Below are 23,415 nucleotides of genomic sequence, written 5' to 3'. Positions count from 1 at the left end.
GGGAGCTGAGAAGGTAGTCCTCATCGGAGATATAAACAAACTGCCGTACATCGACAGGGATAACCTGTTCGAAATGCGGTATTATAGACCCACCCTTATAACGACTATTTCGTGCGAGTTGTCGTGCACGCATCGTAACCCCAAAGACGTCGCCTTTGCCATCAGTGATGTTTACAAGTCCGTGTACAGCTCAAGCACAAAGATCCCATCTTTGCGAGTAGAGAGTCTCACAGGCGCGCGCATTCCTGTAGGAAGGGACCGAACCCTGAACCTGATATTTACGCAAGAGGAGAAGAGATTGCTGACTGACCAGGGATACGGGTCCGATGAGGGATCGCGCGTCTTAACCATCCATGAGGCACAAGGCCAGACCTATGAGGACGTCATCGTCCTCCAGACAAATACAAGGAGGCTCAAGATCCACGACAGCGTTTCGCACGCTGTAGTCGCGGTGACTAGACACACCAACACCTGTGTCTATTACACCGACGACCGTGACGACGCAATTGGTCGCTTTGTGGCGAGGGCAGCGGAGATGACGGACAAGAAAATCCTTGAGCATAGTCTCAAGATGGCCATTCACCATAGAGATGCTGCCGTCATTGAGAATGTGCTCAAAATGTTGGAAAATGTAGAGGTGTGAAGACATGATTGTATTGTAAGTATAAATTGTGCGTAGAATTAAAAATATAATATATAAAATTGAATGTATAGTATAGGAATAGGATAATGAAATTGTAATAATAAGGCTTTATATATTTACTTAATAAGATAGGATTAGTCATATAATATATTAATAAAAATTAAAAAAAAAAGAAATTTAAATGGATAAAACGATTCCTAAGCACAAAAAAAAAGTACCTAACTACTAACAATAACATAGGTTAAGTGTACATTGTAAGTAGCAAATAAGTGTACATATATTGTAGTTAGCAAATAAGTGTAAATATAATAAAAATAATTAGTATAAAAGAATATAAAAAGGCAATATGTAGAATAGTCTTGGTCAGTGGACTCGCGTCGACTTTTAGAAATTTGAACTAGTTATTAAGGCTTCTAGATTCTAAATTGCGGTGAAGTACCGATGCATGTTACAAAATAATAATAATAATATATGTAATAACAAAGGCACGGGCATAATAAGCCTGTGGATATAGCACATAATTACAAAAAAAAAAAAAAAACATCATCATATACCAATTATCACCAATTATATACCGTATACTCGTATTGTGTGAGTTTCTAAACACCCAACACAGGATTCATATCCTAGATGGACAGTTGAGTGTAAGGAACATATTATATTATTTTATATATTTAAGTATTTATTTTGTAATAATTTTCGTGCGACACAAGAAAATAATGGAAACAAGTATGCAATTATTTAATTATTAATTCCTTAGTTATTGCACAATGTTGTATTTCCTATCATGAGTGACGCATATCCTTGAACTCACAGTTACAGATGTGCTTAATTTTATAATCGTTGTCCTGCCGGGAAACATATATAGCTATGGATAGCTTACATACTGATAGCAGCGCCACCTACCAGGTCCAATTGAGACAAAAACTACTCTATCTTCCAAGTCAGACTAAATTAGAGATACTTACAAAACTTGATAAAAATTGGTTCAGTAGTTTCGGAGATACATACTGATAGCAGCGCCACCTAATGAGTCTAATTGTCATAAAAACTACCCTATCTCCCAAGTTTGACACCCACGCAATCCTTATTGGGGATGAGTTATCATAAAATCCGCTCGTTGATCATTTCTACATCACATATAGGAGATTCCTACCAATTTTAGAGTCGATAGGACCTATAGTTTAAAAACGGGAATTTCCCATTGTTAACGCCCCCCATACCACACTTGTGGATGGAATTTCTTAAAATCCATTCTTAACTAACCTCTACTCGGCAAAAGGAATATTCCTGCCAAATTTTAAGTCACTACGCCTTATGGTTCCAGAGATATCGTGATGAGTCAATATATAGATGGAAATCTCTTATATATTTAATAGATAGATTAGTAAGCGTTATATTTTTTTACCACGTGTGTAATAAAGAACTTTTTGCAAAGGTTATATTTACCGACGTGATGATGTGATTATAGTTTTTACCGACTCCAAAAAAGGATGAAGGTCTTCGTCATTCTAGATAATATTTTATAAAAAATAAAAACGTTTGAACGATTATTATTATCGTACATTTTAAAATGAAATAGAATAAAAATACACAGCAACATATCCTAACTTTATATTTTAATACAAAAATCCGACGTTTTAATCTTTATAAGAGAGTACTGGGATTATATCTCGTAGCTCATCCAAAAGTTAAACGGATTACAGATTCCACGCACAGAAAGCTTAAAAGTACATGATATGATTTTAAAGTATAAATCGGTCAAGTGTGAGTGGTCTTTTCCCTGAGGATTACTTCAAACTTTGCAACAAATAGAAGTGGTATTAAATACTTCGAAAGAAAAGTTTATTGTTTCCTTCTCCTTTGTTTTTTTTTTCTATACATTTAAATTTTTAATTTACGTCATCAGTAATTGACTGAGTGATGGATTGATTTCAATAGAGTATAAGATTCGGCATATATGTATGCCATTTGTGTATACGCGTTATTCTGAAATTAATAATAATACAAGTTGTTTTTGATTGGTATTATAAAGATCACTTAAAATCAATCAGTCATTAGATCACAATTAAATGTAAATGGGACCACACAACAAGCAGCAATTTTAATTAAAAGAAGAATCATCAAAATCGGTTTATCCAGTGAAAAGTTATGAGGTATAATACAACGTAGGTCGACGAAAAAATAGTCAAGCAAATACGCATTGTTAGATATAATCGAAAAGTAATTGTTAGATCTTAATTAAATTTTAATGAAACTGAAATTGAAATGAAAATTAAATGGTCCAACCAGTCAAAGGATCTGAAAAACAAATACAAATTGAGAAACTCCTCCTTTTATTGGAGTCGATTAAAATTACAACAGAAAAGACAGATACGGTAGCTCTTATGATAAAGATTAACTTAATGATTTAATATTTTAATTTGGTGTATGCGCAAGGTATAAACCTTTTCATAATAACTTTACCTACGTAGATTTAGTACTGCTACATTCAAATGAATACCATTTATTTCTCGAAAACATTTTTCTCAAGATTTGGCCATTTACCCTGTAACAGGTGCCTTTAAATAGTTTAATTTACTTTTTGTGATATTAGTTCTTTTACTGCTTGTATATTTGGCTTATGTCTAAAACACAATTAAGTATTTAATTTAAAATTAGGGTTGAATGTTCTATACGTAGTATATCTTTAAAATTTATAATAAGGCATTAACGATAAAGTTACAAATTTCTAATAAATTGCTTTTGAGCGGTTTCAGTAACCATGATATGGAATCCTTTTTTTTTCGATGTGAGTATTACTGTTGGCCCTATTGGCCTTGACATCATCGGGTGGGATGGCCGGGTACTGAGACCCAGCCTTGAAAGAAAAAAAGGAGAAGAGAAGGGCTCAGGATAGCCGTTCGTCCTAAGGATATCCTAGTGAGATCGCACCTCAGCTTAGAACGAAATCAGATAATAAAAGCATAGTTTATTGTCGCGTTTAATTGTAATTGACCTCGTATATAACATTTATCTGTCATATTCAGAATAAGTCCAGAGACACGGTTACAATAATGACAAATGTTCAAAACAATAATCAATTTATAATTTCACAATAGTTGTTTCTGAGAAGAGCTATCCTACAAATTCAGTCATATCATTGTAACGTCATTGTGGTAACATTGAGATTTTTCGATATCGTAATCCTAAAACTTGAAAGCTGGTTAACCCATATTTTTTTTAAATAAAAATAATAGTTAATTAAGCTAGCATCGTGAATGTTGTTGATTAACTGTTGCAATATAACTTTAAATAATTTAATGTACGTCTATTCAAATGTGAGTTGGAGACATCGGGGCCAACATTGGGATATATATATATGGTATTTTAATTTTGTTCAGCTTATACCTAATACTTGACAGACTATGTAACTTTAAAGGTTACTGCTCATTTTTCTAACTAATTGACCCAACAGACATTATCGTATCTTGACTATCAAACACGTGAAGTTGAAGTTATCGCTACGTTTTTTTTTTTTTAAGTTACTTTCTGCGCAATTTCCTCATTTTATTCCGTAAAAATATTTTGAAAACATTAGTAAATTTAAAAAAATAGCCGTATTAATCCAGCCGTTCTCGAGTTTTGATCTTAGCGACTAATTTTTATTTATATGGATTACGGCGTTATGTGTATAATACTAGCTTACCCAGCAAACGTTGTTTTGCTATATATATTATTAACTCCCTTAAACCCACCCCCCTTTAACTTAGAAGTATGAAAAAAAAGAGCTACTCGATATGCACAAAAAAGTTGATGAAAATCGGTCCAACTGCTTCAGAGGAGTATTGTAGCTTGTGACACGAGAATTTTATATACATACTAGCTGTGCCCGCGGCTTCGCCCGCATTTAAATCAGTGAGTCACAAAGTTTTCCCGGCTAACTTCCAGTGAAACTCAAAATTTCATCAAAATCGGCTTAGTTGTTCCGTAAACCTTCCTCTTGAAGCCCTCTCTCCATTGGTAAAACCACATGAAAAGCCGTTCAGTAAATTTTGAGGGAATCGATCACATACACTTTTGGGGACTTATTGTTATAATACACTAACCCATATTTTTTTTAAATAAAAATAATAGTTAATTAAGCTAGCATCGTGAATGTTGTTGATTAACTGTTGCAATATAACTTTAAATAATTTAATGTACGTCTATTCAAATGTGAGTTGGAGACATCGGGGCCAACATTGGGATATATATATGGTATTTTAATTTTGTTCAGCTTATACCTAATACTTGACAGACTATGTAACTTCAAAGGTTACTGCTCATTTTTCTAACTAATTAACCCAACAGACATTATCGTATCTTGACTATCAAACACGTGAAGTTGAAGTTATCGCTACGTTTTTTTTTTTTTTTAAGTTACTTTCTACGCAATTTCCTCATTTTATTCCGTAAAAATATTTTGAAAACATTAGTAAATTTAAAAAAATAGCCGTATTAATCCAGCCGTTCTCGAGTTTTGATCTTAGCGACTAATTTTTATTTATATGGATTACGGCGTTATGTGTACGATACTAGCTTACCCAGCAAACGTTGTTTTGCCATATATATTATTAACTCCCTTAAACCCACCCCCCTTTAACTTAGAAGTATAAAAAAATTGACCTACTCGATATGCACACAAAAGTTAAAATCGGTCCAACTGCTTCGGAGGAGTATTGTAGCTTATGACACGAGAATTTTATATACATATAAGATATTGACTGTTTATTAACAAGCTTACGAAATAATAATTATTAAAATAATAATAACATATCCTATGCTTAATGGTTCAAGCACATAATCTTATAATAAATATAAATTATTATTATTAATATATATATTATAATACCTAATACACAAATAAACTAACTATTTAGCATAAAATAACTGATGAAATCGAAATTTCCAGGTAACTACTGAACTGATAAAATTTTATTTACACATCATATATGTTTTTTAGGAGACAAAAATAACGTTAAATCCTAACAGAACTAATAGCTAAATTCTGTTATTTTCATTTTAAAATTTCCGATAATTCGTTGATGTTGCAGACGCCATGATTGCGGGTCATTTAAAATCAAATATCGAAATATCGTGAATTTAAAAATGACAAGTATGTCAGTTAGCGGTAAGTATGTGTATATAAAAATGCGTATAAAAATGTTAACAAAGTCAAAGCTAACGTACAATAAAATCTATTCTAACACGTTTATTGCTACATAAAAATAAAAAGTTAGCGACAGAGCGTTTATAAAAAGCTAGTTCAATCTGTGAAAATGGTCGGCTGTAAAAACTACCAACCTCTGGTATAAAACAACACAATTCTGTACAAAACTGTGATAAAATAAACACAGGGAAATACGTTGCGATATTTCCTAAACCAATTTATGTACTGGTCATACGTCGCGGTTTTATATGTGTGTTATTTCGTTTAAGGTTGATTAATTACAGCTTTTTACGTAATAATTCAAACAAATAAATCCCTCAAACTCAGACTCCAGTAGGGTTTCTTCTTGTGTCGAGAGTACTGAAACACAGGGCAAATGATTAATGCCCAGACCGCGACAAACATCTTTCATGACCTATACAAATGTTTGTCATGAGCATCATCTTTTTGTTCACATCGTAATAGCTAGAAAACTGTTCAAGCTTGAAACTGACATAAAATTTACGGTTATCGTGTGTGATATTTTCAATAAAATTATATATATATTCAACATTTTCCATTAGTTACACGCGTTTCTACAGCGTGAAGTTTCCAATAACTTTGTGTCATAACTTGCGAATTTATCTTATCAGTTACTGAGATGTAACGAGAAGAATTTTCAATAACTTTTACAATAAATTGTAACAAATTGTAAACAGCTGCATCTGTATAATATAATATATTGTTATCTAAACTATACTGCAAATTATAGTCAGAAACCATTATTTATAATAATTTGCATGTTTTTAATTTTTTTTTTCTTTTTTTTTTACAAGTTAGCATAGTCAAATGTGGAAAAAAGATTATTTTAAGCGCACAATTATATAAGATGTTTTAATGTGCAGGAAGACATGATTAATTTTAAAGATAATAATTTTATCAAACCCTTCCTCACTTATAGTATTTCTGTTAGGCTTTCCTACAATGTAGCTGTTAATAAACAATTCTTCTTTCGATACAACTTCAACAACATTATGTTTAAAACCTTTACCATCATAATAAAAGTTAATACTTTATTCACGTACAGCAGCCAATTCTGAGTCAAGCAAGAGAAAATATAGTTATTTAAATAAATTTCGCAAATATTATTAACACTTATTTTATATTAGCTGTGCTCGCAGCTTCGTTCGCGTGGAATTCAAAAAAATATTATTGTTCAGTTCTGTTTTTTTACAAATTATTACAATTAAATAAATTTCTAAAATTAAAGTAGCCTAATTTACTCCTTATTACATCAGCTATCTGCCCGTGAAAGCCCCGTTAAAGTGTGTCCAGCTGTTTCAGAGATTAGCTAGAATAAACAGACAGACAGAGAGAGAAACATAGAGGTAGAGAGACAGACAGACAAAAATTGTAAAAAATGCTATTTTGATATATATGCCGTGTATACGTCTATGTGCATTTAGTAAAAAGCGATTATTTTAATATCACAAACACACACCCCAATTTTATTTATTTGTATAGATATAAATGATATTAAATATTACGGGAGAATTATATCACTAACAAGCTATGCCAAAATTACCAAATAATTACGCAAAACCGTGAGCAACGTTTAGTAATATTAAAAAAAAAACAATCATGTCAAATTTTCTTACAAGAAAAACATCTGTTCGATATTCAAACCAAAATTTTCTTAACAATAACAAATTACACGAATTACCCGAGACTGAAAGTTTCGAGGTCTATAAATCGTAATCATCCGAGCATTAACACATTTACCCCACAAGCTCTTATTTGTGGTATCGCTGAATTGTGAAGACGTAATATAAATCTCCCTAACGATGTAAACGTCTGTTTATTGAATGGTAGCGATTACGTTGCTCAGCTGTTACATTTTTCATAATTAGTTTTTAATTACACGTAATTTTCAAGTCAAACTATTATAATAAAATATAGGCTATTGTTATTTGTATTTAGTTGATTGATTGGTTAAGACTGTAACATTCCGACGTCCCATACAGGCCTCTTTATCCATGTAGAAAGACTGCCACACTGAGGTTAGTGGATATATATTATGAGTAACGAGTGCTAACAGGTGTCAGTGATAATTGATAACGAGAGAGTGTACTCTCCAAAGTAAGGAAAAGACTCACAAGGACTGCATTGTGAATCACTATTGAGTTGAAAATTGGTTGTACTTTTGAAAATAAATTATAATTTTTTATTTCGGATAAATATTTACATTTCCAGCTAATAGACTTCCACAAACTCGCTGTTGACGTTCTCTTTGAAGTCCAAAAATTTCAAAAAGGGCATTTTATTTAAAACCGCGTTCCGTTCATTGACCATCGGCTCAGTGAGTCGAAAGATCGGTCTGACATTCATCAATGTCAATACGAAAGTTTCCGAATTTGTATAGAGATTTTTGTGATAAATTATATTCTTTAAATTAATGAATTCGATACCTGTCATTCTTTCAATCAATTTCGTATGATAATTCTGTATCATAATTTTCAGAATCAGAATTATTGATTGTGAATTTATTTAAAACAAATAATGTCTATGGTTATTGCATAACTTGGAAGTGTCCAGTGTTAGACCAAGATTTATTTTACAGATAAAAAGAAGTTATTTATAATCTTTAGAACTGAAAAATAACTTCTTGATAATTTTCGCTGCCGACCGTTTTTGTTCAATTTGTCGACTAAATTTCGTCAATAATAATTCATCAGTACTAGACCAGTGACCATTTGTTCAAAAACTTTTGTCGTGTCAATTTATCAGTGATAGCCCAGTTTGTATTGTGTTTATTTATCATTAAAGTCGACTGCAATATGTAGCACGTTGATACACAAAGGAGTCTTCGCTACAATTGGCAGCCTTGTCGCTATGTAACGATCTCTACTGGGAAACGGCACCCAAGGATATTATAGTGATTATTCATATATATAATTTAATAAAAATTTGATTTAGAAAAAACAATAAATATCTACAATATTGTTTGTATCTAGCAAATATAGACAAATGAGAAAAAAATTGGGTTTTTTAAAATTAACATAATCTTAATAAAGTTACCTTCAAAACAATTACTATAATTCATTACATTTTTAATACTTTTCTTTGCTTACAGTTAACGTTAATTAAGTACTGTTTTTTAATTAATATTGAGTACGGCTGAATATTAATGAAAAGTTCTCGTCGCTCCTTGTTGCCAAGGACCCTTGATGTGTCGAGATTAAGGCTTCGAACACAAATTATGTTGAATTGCTTAGGGTAAAACCGGGATAGATGCCTCACTTTTTGAAATAGCCACCTAATTTTAAACATATGATTTTCATACGAATAATTTTTATTAATGTAGCTAGCTCAATCCTTCATGTTGAATTACGACTATTTTTTTTCAACCTAGCCAATGCAGATTAAGCAGAAATTAGCTTTTCGTGAACCCTTTTTTTTTGAGGATAGATGCCTACCTATATGGATAGTTGCCTCATCATGAAAATAGTGAGTAGGATAGATGCCCTTTAAACCGTGTAAACGAAAAACCAAAAACCAAATGTTAGGTTAGGCTACTCCTAAAACATCGATTGTCTCCAAGAAACATGGGCCATAGCAATGAAAAAATTTTTGTGTTTTTTTTTATATCTTTTAATTGTTATAATTAGAATATAATTTTTATATCACACAGATACTATATATATAAATTTAATTAAATTTTACAAGCATTTATTCAAAAAAAGTATAAATTCTTAATTGTTGGTCTAAAATATTCATATCAAGTGTCAACATGCACATTGCACAATCATACTTTCTCATCGAAAGCTGACTGTAGGTTTTCTATAGTCCAAGAACATACTCGAGCTCGCATTTCTTCCTTTCTTTTATACTTTCGTGGCATAGTTCTGCTAGAACGAGTAAAACATCCAAACATAAATATACCTAAATACATAAAAAATATAACAGACACAAAAAAAATTATACATATAAACTTACTCTGTATATGGTGAATGAAAGGATAGATAGTAACGATCGCTACCAGATGTATATGAAAACAGCCGGGACAGACAGCTTAACGTAATCTACGAGGCACAGTGGGGAGACCCTAAAGAATAGACTTACAAACTGGAAAGAAATATTTGTACAAATGCAAGCACCCCTTCCGGGCGGGAATCGAACTAGCAAACTCTCGATGTTAAGGAGCATACATGGCTGCATGAGCCACTGAGAGGTTGTAATAGAATATACAAATCCCAAAAAAAAAACGAATTTAGGAACATAAAATAAAAAATACTCGTACAAATATATAATGAATTTTTTATTTATGAAAAGTTAATTTCAGAGCCCTTTCTGTACCTTTCATCACTCTGCGTCAAGTCTAAGGGCACCTATACCTCAAAAATTCAGGGCAACTATCCTTTGTGATTGGGATAGATGCCCACGTATTTTTTTAATAAATTATAAACAAAATAGCATCTATTTACAACTATATGCAGACTCAATGACCCAGTATATAGACGTGATAAAAAATATAACGGAATTTTGTACTATTTATAAAATTATACAGCCTTAAATACTAACCTTTAAAACTTTGACGTGTTTTTAAATTTCGCCACGGAGAAAATTACACACACGATCCAAACGCGTCCTTGCCACACAAATATCTGTGGATATCCGAGGTACGGGGTGTTTTCGACTGCTACTTATGCGATTAATTTTTATTTGTGAGTTCGGGATGTTAGGTTTTTAGAACATGAGGCATCTATCCCACTGGGGCATCTCTCCCGGTTTTACCATATAATTTAACGAATTAGGTAAGCAACGTTATAAAACACACGATTAAAATAAAGATAAAAATGATAGCTAGAAGACTTTGCAACTCTCTTTGTAATGGGAAGTAACATATTTTAAAACTGGCTGACGAACAGACACAAACACCCGTTTTTCGCTTCTGCTATGGGAGAAAGGAAAGAGGAAGCATAGGAAAGGAGAATAAATTACCACGCTGTTCCACCACGAGTCAATAATAATTTATCTAACAAGAGGAAATACTGTCAATAAGAGTTTATAACAACAACGCAACCTGTTTCGATTTCGTACTATCTTAGGCAAGATGAAGAGACTAATAAATACCAAAAACTATAGCAGACACAAAAATTTATTTTAATCATTAGTTTTTATTTCATTTTAATTAATTACTATATTCTTCTCAGTGGTCCTATTATTTCCTATCTTTTTCTTCTTCTGGAACAACTTGCTACCTACCAGACACATCATTTATCTACATCTTTATCTGCTCTACATATTATCGTTTTGATCTGCCACGTTTTCTTTTTATTTTAACCTTACTTTCCCTATCAAGTGACTTAACATCTTCTATGGTTTCACTTAAATATATATAATAAATACGAATAAATCAGCGTCAATAATTTTTTTATTACAATTACACCAGATTGGATTAGATACCATCTATAAGCTTCAAAATTACGACAGCAGACCAGATTAGTGATGTAAGCATTAAATTAGGAAGCCAGTCGAATAACGATTAAAATGTTAAATTCATAACTCCAACTAACAAAGGTTCACGGTATGAGTTGATCAATAAAGCGCCCGGTAACTTTGTAACTTACCAAACTTGCTTTCTAATATCGAATTCAATATTAACTTTGTGAAATGGGAATATTAAAGAAATTTATTTAATACGTGTGTATAGAATGTATGCATATATGAAACAATTTGTTATTTAAGCATCTAGTCTTGTTTGGCAGTTTTAGATCAATTTTATGTAAATAAATGCTTTGAATGAATTATTAATTTTAAGTAAATCTGAAAAACAATAATACAAAATCCCTAAAATGAACAATAATATACACTTTCATTTTATTACTAACAGGTATAAAAAAATTAAACAAAAAAATATTATGTTATAATAATCTCTGTTTTTACATGACTCGTCTTTTCTTTTCAGTCAATACTTTGTTAGTCACATATGTGTGTACGTTAAAATCCCAAAGTTTCTTTGTAAATTTACAGCGAGGTTTACTAAAAGTCAATGCCTCGTTTGTGATCTATGTCAAGGGTATCCTTTTCCCCGGAAAATAATATATTACACAACATCCCGGAAAAGGGAAAAGCTTCTCTATCAAAATTAGTTACGGTATTTTTCAAATCATAGTCTAACAACGATTTTTTCCCGAATGCTTAAGGAATGGTAGTTTTTTCAAGCCTTGTGTATTTGTGTGTGTGCATTTTATGCTTATCACGCTCTATCTGCTGTGTGTGTATGTGTGTGTGTGTAAAATGCATTTTATGCTTATCACGCTCTATCTGCTGTTTCTATGACTCTGATGTGAGAGGTCATTTGGTTTAACATTATAAGAGTTATATAGGACGTGCAAACAGTCACTAAATAACTTATGAAATATTTTTCTTAATAAAAGAAAATGAAGTAAAATAAGAACATTCTAGAGAAACATTAAAAGATTTTTTGTTACGGTTGTTTATTATATTTTCCAATTACATTAGGCTGTTGACATTTTTCACAGAAATCTTTTTCAGAAAGTCTGTGATTAAATAAAAGTAATAAAGTATCAAAAAAGTCTTATACGTTACCAAATAAATATAACAAATAAACATGTTTACTTCAAGATCTTTTTCGCTTCAGCCTGTAATATCCCACTACTGAGCATAGGCCTCTTTCCCCGTGTAGGAGAAGGATCAGAGCTTAATCCACCACGCTGCTCCCATGCGAGTTGGCGGATGTATTCCCTACTACGAGTAACGATCGCTATCAGGTGTACATGATAACAACCGGAACCGACGGCTTAACGTGCTCTCCGAGACACGGTGGGGAGACCTACTAGGACTGCACAAACACCCAGACCACGGCAAACACCTGTATGCCCAATACAAATGATTGTCATATACGGGGATTGAACCCGCAACCGCCAGCGCAGCAGGTACAATCCATGGCTGTGACTGCTGCGCCAACGCGGCGTCAAGATCTAGTATTAACCAATGTAGCAATATTATTACATTCGATTAAGCCGCTGACACAGTTTGTAGTAACCCTTCTTTCTGTCCCGGAGGTTTTGGGTTCGATTCCCGCCTAGTCTAGTTAAGATACATATATTTATTGATATATGAACTATTTATATACACGTTTATCGAAAAAAATGCAGTTATACCAGTCGGATCTTACCTATTTCACAAGCTGATTACTTTAGAAACAAACGACCGTGTGTGTATGTTGTAGACATAGATATAGTAAAAAAAAGTAGATAATGCGCGGCCTTTGTTGTTAGTGAAGCCACAAAACTCGGCTCCTTCAAGTAAATACACGCGCTCACGCACACATATGCATCAAACTACGCTCATTTTCGTTAGTATGTCACGAGGCTTCATACAGTAACTTTGCTTATAAAATGCCGTCTTGTGTGATTAAATGGTGCAAAAACAATACCAAAGTAAACAAAAAATCTGAAGGCATATTGTTTCACACGTAAGTACATATAAAACTTTAAATTTATTGTTATTCCAAAATAATATTGAGGTTATTCGGAACTTATAATTTCAATGTCACGAAATGACGTACCACGGGAGTGTTGCCAGTAGTTCTTTTTTTCAATACCCCAAAATGTGGGTAAGTAAATTGTACGCAATCAGAAAAATAATTAAGTAAAAAGTAGACATAGTTATTGTTTTTTTTTCTCGTGTTATTTTATGTTACATAAATTGAAAATAAAAAAATCAAAATATATTTATGAATTATTAACTCGTTTGTTTTATGTTTTAACTTTTTACAATTTTTGAGTAAACTAGGTACCCATATTTTACTATCAAATTTCATGGTTTTAGGTTTCCAAAGAATATTTTAATAAGAGGTGAATGGGTAGCGGCTGTAAGACTGAGAAAATGACCACGATTATGCTGGCCATATGCATAAAGTCAATTTAATACGATTAGTGATTGAAAAATATTTGAACATAAGACTACATCATATTAGTAAAATGCAAACAATGACGATGACTCTGAGTTCTAAGCGACAAAAATTTAAAAAACTTATACAACATAAAGGATTCTAGGTTTAAGAAAAATAGTTTAAAAAAAACCGACTGCAAACTGAAAAGAGATAAACAGAGGGGATAGGAAGTGTCCATTCATACGATTATCTTACGAATATTTTTTTTTTTATTATTCTACCGATTTTTTGTTTTATTTTTAGTAAATTTATTTAAAACTATAAACAGGTTTTTATTTTCACATACCCATTTTACCTATATTAAATTAATTGTTTAATAAAAATTTTAGGGACTTTTTTTAAAAGGTGTCAACACTTCACTCACTCACACATCTTTAAAAAAGTGGCTTCAGTTTTCTGTTCTAGGTGCGTTATCTACCTTTTTTTACTTGATCTATGGTTGTAGATAAAAAAAAAATGTGATGTTATTGTGAAAAATTACAAGCTATGAAACACTAAAAGAATAAAAAAAGAAATATTATGAACCTACGATAACTATGTGTATAATTCACACATTCTAATTTGATATTTATAAAACAAAGCAGTAAACGTAGCACCCGTAGACCAAGGTTACTAGTTGTCCCAAAAACAGGAACCAACATTGCAAACAAAAAAATATTACATTCGATGGAGCACAACTTTATAACAAATTACCATCCTACATAAAAATGTAAGCTCAGTTAATGGATTTAAGTCTGAACTATCAAAATATATTTTGGAAAAAACCCACTTTTATAGTGATTAAAATATATAAAACGACTTCATCACAGCAGCCTTTCGCAGTCCACTACTGGACTCCATAGATATAGGATAGGATAGGCCTCAACAAGTGATGTGTTTTGCCCATAGTCACCACCACGCTGGGCAGGCGGGTTGGTGACCGCAGAGCTGGTTTTGTCGCACCGAAGACGCTGCTGCCCGTCTTCGGCCTGTGTATTTCAAAGCCAGTAGTTGGATGGTTATCACGCCATCGGTCGGCTTTTTAAGTTCCAAGGTGGTAGCGGAACTGTGTTATTCCTTAGTCGCCTCTTACGACACCCACGGGAAGAGAGGGGGTGGCTATACTCTTAATGTCGTAACCACACAGCATTAAACGATTTAATTATATTCTATTCCGTTAACTAAGTTATAAGGCGAATATTTGAATCATTACATTTATTATGTTGTTCTCGTGTAAGTGAATTATTCTTTTCGAGAATAAAGTTCTCTAAACCTAAACATAAACAATCCACGTGATTTTACCTATTTACTTTAAATGCTTGTCATTTTGATTAACATATTTTGTTACTGCTCCACTAAGTCAAACCATCTAATAAAAAAAATTAAACATCAATCAGGATTCAGTTTTTTTTATTACTTGAAAACCGACAGCGTTACAATTCGTATATATATATATATATATATATATATATATATATATATATATATATATTTATAAATATGTAATTACATAAATAAATCTACCTATTTTGTCTAAGCTACCTATTTTTAACAACCATCTTGGTGTAAGGTGCGAGTAGACCCGCTCGGGATGGATATTTGTATTTGTACAAATATTCCTTTCCGGGTTGGATGTCGGTTCTTGTGGACCACCCCACCGTGCCTCGGAGAACACGTTTGTCGTTGCTCATACTAGGGAACATATCAGCGGAGCAGCGTGGTGGATGAAGTTCCAATCCTTCTCCTGCGTGGAGAACGAGGCTTTTGCCCAACCATGGGATAATACAGACTGAATGCACCTATTTTTTTACTTTACTCGTAGTATGGGAAGAGGGTTACCTTTGTTGGAAATCATAAAATTGTTTTATAAATATATGTCCCTCAAATATTTTATAAAAATGAAAGCATTCATTAAAACACTCGTAATTTTTTTTACAACGTATAGAGATGGATAGTTCGTCAAAAAGATTAAAATTTGAGACAAAAATTATGAAATACGAAATTTTCTAAAACTTTTAACCTCCCTCCAACAACTAATCAGGACCATTGTTTGATTTTTATGAAATGTTTATAAAAATTGACTACTGCGTTCTGAGTTGGTTAATTAGCTATGTAATAATTGTAATTTGTCTCTACTTGCACTCCTCACTCCTCTACGCCCACCAGCGTTACTTGAAAAAACAGAAGATTAACGCAGTGAAATACTCAAACCCCGTAATTAAAAATTTAATAAATTATTTTAAAGATATATGACGATAAATTTTAGAGAAACTTGCACTTCTTCTAAAACTTCTTTAGTGTATCCTGATCCCTAACTTTTTATTGAAATCTACATGCGATTACAGCTTAATACATCAAAAATTCTACAGCATATATTCATAATGCAAGCAATTATATCTGCATGTAATAAACCTTATGAAGGTCATGTACACAGACGTAATTATTCACTCTCTGATGTACAAATTAATTAAAAACATACCGTATGCATCATTTCATTAATAATTAAGTTATAAATAAGAATACACTTTATTGTACATCACAAAAAATATAACATAGAACATAATATCACATATCCAAGTATCATAAGTATCAAAGGGTGGTTCTTGTCGCTGAAAAGCGACGTATAATAAATCAAATTTTTTATTCAATTTCTATGTTAGTCAGTCACTCTATAGAATAGAGTTAATGTAGCATAAAAATAAAACTTCATTGCTTACGAATACATTATTAACCATAAAAACATGGATCAAAACAAAACTAATATTATGAAAATTAAATTCTGTTAGAGTATCTATTTACAAAACTAAAGTCTTAGTAACACAAGCCCTATTAGTAAGTTTACAAAGGTTAAGCTTTGGTTAATCACAAATGCAATCATAAAATAATTAAATTGTCACACAAGATCATTGTCACGAATTCATACTAAATTACACTATGCAATACATGAAGCTATGACCCGGTTATTTTGACCCGATTCGGGGTCACGGTCAGGCGGTCAGTTAGTTACCCGGTTTCATCATTCAAAGCATCCATTTAAATAAATTTGTCTACTTTTACAAATACGAAAATACAATAAAATTACAACTATATTTTTAGAGAAAATATATGTACTACAGATTTTGTTTGAAACTGGTTAAAACCGGAAATATCTAAAAAGGATTACTTTAAAACGAAAAGCGCTGTTCATATGATGAATCCAATTTAAATTTATGTGTGTACATTTATTTCCCCATGGAAAATACCAAACTTTACATTAATAAAAAAGCCCAGTACAACAAAAAACATACTATTATTATAACTTTATTTATTTATTTGTTTATTTATTTATACTTTATTGTACACCACAACTACATTTTAAACAATAAACACATTAAAAAAAATATTTACATACTGTAAGTACAATGGGCGGACTTATGGCTATTTAGCCATTTCTTCCAGACAACCCATATATATTTTCCTCGTTGATTAATTTTTATTGCACTTTCTTGGATTCCTCAGTAACAATAATAATATAATAATAAGAAAATTGCCAATATTAAAGTGTTCTCTAAGAGCTGAGTTTTAGGTAAAGGTGAAATAATAATAATAATAATATATTTGTATAACAAAGAAAGACCTCTCTTACTTAAACTTAAGTGTATAAAGTCTACGATCGACCATACCCTTATATATGTATATATATATTCTATACTAAGTTAATGTTGGTAAGATTTTTATCACAAAATTTTTCAATTAAAAAAAATATATAATGTGACAAAATTTATTTTTATAATTAGGTCAAATATTTAATATTTTATATTAAAAATTTTATCCGACAGAGATGACATACATAAAAAATGCGGAAACCAGGATAAATTTCCTCCCTTACACTGTTCATTTTTCCTCATCCCAAAAGTCGTAAGTATGAAAAAGACACCACGATCACGTCCTGACCCAGTTACATGTCATGGTCAACCAAGTTAACCGGGTCTCGGGCAATGCGCGCGCATGTCAAAACCGATTCTATCCGGTTTTCTCCGGTCAAAGTTAATTACAATAACCTTGTAGAATTTACAAAGGATGAGACGTCTACTTCAACTACATTTGAAATTTAATCTTTTGTCTTTGGACAATTCAGTGGGTATTTTACTCTTTAATTCAATTTTTCTACCCACATAGCCTTTTTAAGTTGATTTGTTCATAGATTATTGAATAAGTAGGTTTGAACACTAAAAGTTTCGCATTTCTTTTAACAAAACTTTAATTTATAAAGGTATTTATCACAAATGCGTCATTGACGTCGCTATTGCTAATAGTTTTATCCGTACGTCTAATTTAGCGGAAACACACAACTAAGCTTATCAAAACTTCGTACAAAAATTAAAGGAAATATGATTTTATATTGGAGGAGAAGATATATTGAATAAAATGATAAACTATTAAAATCAGTGTACAATACCGAAACGTTTACATAAAAATTTGACTTATCTGTTTTAATATGATCAGAACTTTTGCATCAGTTGCTGATTGGGTTAGGGAATAGTAACATTATACCAATATAACATAATAACAACCGCTCTGGCGTACTGGTGGGTGTGCTGTGTAAGCGCCTAAAGCACGGTTTGCGGGTTCAATATTTCTTTCCGGTTTTTATGTCTGTCCTGGTGGGTCTACCTACCGTGCCTCGGAGAGGACGCTAAGCTGCCGGCCTCGGTTTTTATCGAATATGAGTACACCTAATAGCGATCGTTACTCAGAAACGTAGGAAAGGTATGCAAACCGGACTGGATCAGCGTTTTGGATTAAGCTCTGATCCTTCTCCTACATGCAGAAAGAGACCCATTCCCAGCAGTGGAATGTTACAGGCTAAATCGTTGCAAATAGACTGTATCCGTCCTTAAAGTATGCAAGATACTCTAAGTAAAGTTAAAAGTACCCCTACCAAGAAAAATGTTATTTTGTGAAATATGTACACAAACTTGTTGGACTATTATAACATAATATTGACCGGGTGATAGAAACTGGTCGAAGTACGTAATACAGTTTGTAGAAACGCGTTTCGTATGCAAGCAATATTGTAACATGCAAATGTAGTTTCGGAAATTACTAGGAACTGTTATGCATCCACAATATTAAGGTAACAAACCGTAAAGTAATTTATTTCTTGGTAACAATGTTACAGTAACTTAGTGCTCTGTAACACTTTGTCAATGTTTTACGGCTGGGCTAAAACGTTTACATTTTTGTGTTAGGTATGAAGATAGAAACTTGATGTACATTAGTTATCTGTGGACTATTTTTTGTGAAACTTTTATTAATATGCAGGAATTTTTGATATAATATTATATTTTTCCTATTTCTTGTTACTAGGTAATTACTAAGATGAAACGTTGTTTTTGTACCTTTTAACTAGAGTATTTTATTGTTATAAGACTATTATTATATATCACTTAAATTAATGTAATCTGTACTAATATATACATATAAAGCTGAAAAGTTTGTTGTTCTTTTACGAAATTTATAATGTATAAAAAAAATATGTAAAAGAATAAATGTTCTTTAGAACAGACTTACTTGCCTCTAATAATTTTAGCTTATAATTAAAAAAAATAAAACCAGAATTGTTAACATTATCAAACACAACATCTGTTGCTCAACGTATTAATTAGAAGTCAAAATCCTTTTAATATCTTTCAGTCCGCACTTATATTTCTCTAGAGACGTGATCTCCTTCATTTCATCTTAGATACGAAATTAAATATCCTTGCGTTATTAAATACATATACTAGACATATTGTTCGGTTTTACCCAAACTTACATTAGACTTGAGTAATTGTCAGATTGTGACATTTATGCAATTTATTTCGATTCTATGATGAGTAGCATAATCAAGACGCGGTGTCACTTACACACAAACAAACGTCCAATATTAACAATATATATGTATATGTATATACATATAGGCGGGTCACCAACCCGCCTGCCCAGCGTGGTGACTATGGGCAACACACATGAGTTCACGTTATTTTTGGCGTAAACTTGTGGAGGCCTATGTCCAGCAGTGGACTGTATAGGCTGTAATGATGTATATACACTACAATGAGATAAACGGGCTTTGTAAGTCTCTCTTTTTTTCTTATATTACTATGGTAGCAAATATGCGTAAGGTTGACCCGATGGTAAGCGGTTGCCATAACGTATAAATGCTTGCAGTACCATTACATGCGAGTTGATGTCTCTAACCACCACAGTTAATGTAGCATATCATATCCCTAGGTGGTACTCTTACCACCTGGGGATATGTTTACGTCTGTTTAACGTATAATTTATATAACCTATTAAAATATGTAGCTTTTATCAAAATAATCTTAACAGTCTATTAAGCTGATGTCATTGTCTTTATAAAGTAACTGACACTAAAAAAAAAATTATTTCTTGTAATTACATCTGACAGCGAATTGGAAAAGTAATTACCTCTTTGTTACATCTAAGTCGTTACGCCTTTGCGAAAAAATATATTATGGCACATAAATGACAGTTTTCATTAAGAAGACATTCCTAATTTGAATTAAGAAGATATTCCAAATTTGAATTGCGATAAAAAGCGTCAGAAAAAAATAGCTGACTTCTTATAATTGACTGAAATACGATATCATTTTCCTTGGCGTTGTTTTTTGGATAGTTATAAAACCGCCCAACTGGAAGTTTATATTAATATACTGTAAATTACATATTTATCAAGATTGTGTTGAATGGTATCGAAAAAAAGCACATTATTTGTTTTTGTATACTTCCTTATTTTTAACTTTAATTTCTTTAATTTTTTTTATGTTCCCACGGTCTGAACATTTCCGTTCTATGCTTTCAATCCCTAAACATAGGATTCTAATTCTACTGGATCCATTGATTGTAGTCTATTCATTTTTTACTTTTATTTCGATTAAACGATATACTATACATGTCATACATACGAAATAATAACCATAAATTAATAAAAATTTAATAGTACATAGCGGACATCTTATGTATATTTAATAAGTAAAATTCGTTACAGCCCGAAAAATTAGGTAATAAAGTATATAAATAAATGATTTATAATATTTACAGTTTTCTGTATAAAGATAAAATTGGAGTTTCAAGGATTTTTCCGGTTTTTCTTCGTCAACGATATCTTATTGTTGTGATGAATAGCATCTGATTTGCACCGAAATTTTCCTCGAGTTAAATGAATATGAATTGTTATTTGTAACAAGAAATATCCGTAAAATTTTACAATACAAAAATTTGTATCGTTTCAAAGGGATTACGACACTGAAGACGATTCATTTGAATACAGAGAAGATTTATTATTGTCGCGCGTTAAAAAAAAATCTAGAGAGAAATTAAATTTCTAACACTTAAAAGACTTCAGACTTACAATTAAAAATACTAGTTTTTTAATTATTTCATTATAAATTAATTATTTAAAAAAAAATGTCAAATTGAAAATGTCAAAAAATTTAAGTTTTAATTGAATGTTTATGTCATTTGCCAACTACTTATTAAAAAATAAAGTTTAAATCGCTATTTTATTTCGTCTCAACCTCTGGAATATTGGATTTTTATTTAAATGTACTTCATATAAAAATGTAACATTATTATAGTACATAAAATAACCTTAAATTCAATAACAAAAATTCACGCGACATTCCATATTTCAATGACGAAAATTCCATTTGTTGTAATTTTAACATTTCCACTTTGTAATGTCGTGAATAAATTACCAAATAAAATACGTAGAGGTTAAATATAATCAATCGTTGTATTTATTATGATTTGTTTATCTGATTTATTTTTGAAGTTGTAGTAGTCATGATGTAATTAACATTTAGAGGGATGAAGCGGCGTTTTGCCAAAAAAGTTGGCCTTTAAGTCGTGAAATAGTCTTCTTCTTTTCTATAATTTTATACGACTAGATCGGCAAACAAGTGTCCGGTCTACCTGACAACCATCCCAAATGCGTTGCCGAATTTACTTCCGACCTTACTTATGAGTTCTAGCCTTACTCACCAAAGGAATACAACATTACCTAAAAGTAGTATTATTTACCTGTGATTTTCTGTAAGGTTTGGGTACTTCCCAGTCGAGTTGTTCAAAATTTTGAGTATAAGATACTCTACTGTGTCCCATCTCAATGAAATCTTCTCATTTTAGTAATGTCTGTTAAACATGTAAAATAAATGTTTAAATTTCATGCTGTTATATGTTGTTTTTACAGTCGTATGAAACTAAGTAGTTTTATTATTTAGATTTATCTTTTAGGATAAAAAGGCAAAAAAGCAGACATTAGCATCTGACGTTAATACCGTTTCCAACCCTTAGGGAAAAGGTGACTACACTCGATGCTTGGAAAAAACGTTATGTACTTGTATGGTTTTGTCTGCGTGTACACACTGAAGTTTTTTTTTTTCTTAATTTATCACGTTTAAAAGGATCCTGTTATCAATTTTTCCTTAACAAAATTTAGGCTTTAAGATATTATAAAAAGAAAACGAAAAAAAACGACTTCAATTACATCGGCAATTAATCCAACGTAAGTAGACAAAAAAAATTAGCAAACGCACTAGTCGTCACTACAATTTTTTTATTTATTGTAATAGTAATTTGTATACATCAAAGGTTTTGTAAAGAGCTTTCAATTATATTTAATATTTATTTATTATGTATAACAGTTTATTAACAAGATGATCTTTTATTTATTATTTTACAAGTTTTGTAAACTTAACGCGGTATAACAAGAGACTAATGTACACATATAAAACTACTTTGAAATAAAACGCACTTTGGAAACTTATTTATATTTAAATAATATTCATTAAAATTTATAAGAACTTCTAAGTTCGATACCGTGACCGGATATCGTCCATCGTTTAATATGGAAATGCAGTTAATTAACCGTCGCGAAAAGATTTTATAAACTTAACTAACAAAAATAATAAATATTTAAATATGTTTTTAAATGATTACAACAATAATTATTATAATATGTCATTCATTGTACTGAAGTGCAGGGCATTGTTGCTTCTCGTCTACGACAAATCAGTTGTCACTATTGTCACACAAAAATCTTCTCGCCTTGGAATGGAATCATATAAAATTTAACTAGATCATATCCCTATAGTTCGACGGTCCTTTGGTTCTATGTATTACCAGTTTATAATGGTACAAAATTACATAATAATTTTGTACAGAGCCCCATAACAGCGTTTCGTACTATGACTACTATGAAAAAGAATAGGTATTCGACAAATCTTTCACCTTCGTTACTTTTTTTCATCCCGATAGGAATAGGTATGGCGATATAGATGTGGAAGCATGACGTTTGTAGCTCTAGAACAATGGTTCTTAATCGATGGTCACTGGAAGCAATCGAAGTGGTTCGCGAAAGCGGGAACACTAATTGAGTGAGTATCACTAGTTTGATTTGTTCCGTTCAGTTGTTTTTTGAATGCTTATTTACAATTGTAAAATTTAAAAGCACAAGCAAAATATCGCTGGATAGCTACTTACGATATTGTTTTTAGTTATACTAAATAGCTACCTACTCAGCCTTACTACCTACTCAAGTAGTTGGTTGGTTGGTTTTACTCCAAATAGTTGGTGGTCCGTGGTGAAAACAGTAAT

The 23,415-nt window shown here is 31.6% G+C and overlaps 1 protein-coding gene across 1 annotated transcript in view; it reads right to left on the bottom strand.

The window, feature by feature from the left end:
• Positions 1 to 23,415, bottom strand: part of LOC123662672 (synaptotagmin-10-like) — a 127,282-nt gene that overhangs the window by 78,655 nt on the left and 25,212 nt on the right. The window contains exon 2 of the mRNA XM_045597477.1: positions 2,972 to 2,976. Within this exon, the coding sequence (XP_045453433.1) occupies positions 2,972 to 2,976 (5 nt within the window). The remainder of the gene's footprint in view (positions 1 to 2,971; positions 2,977 to 23,415) is intronic.

This window comes from Melitaea cinxia, chromosome 19, assembly GCF_905220565.1.
Source record: "Melitaea cinxia chromosome 19, ilMelCinx1.1, whole genome shotgun sequence".
NCBI lineage: Eukaryota > Metazoa > Arthropoda > Insecta > Lepidoptera > Nymphalidae > Melitaea > Melitaea cinxia.
The sequence above is the reverse complement of the archived record's forward strand: the minus strand, read 5'-3'. Positions and strand labels throughout refer to the sequence as shown.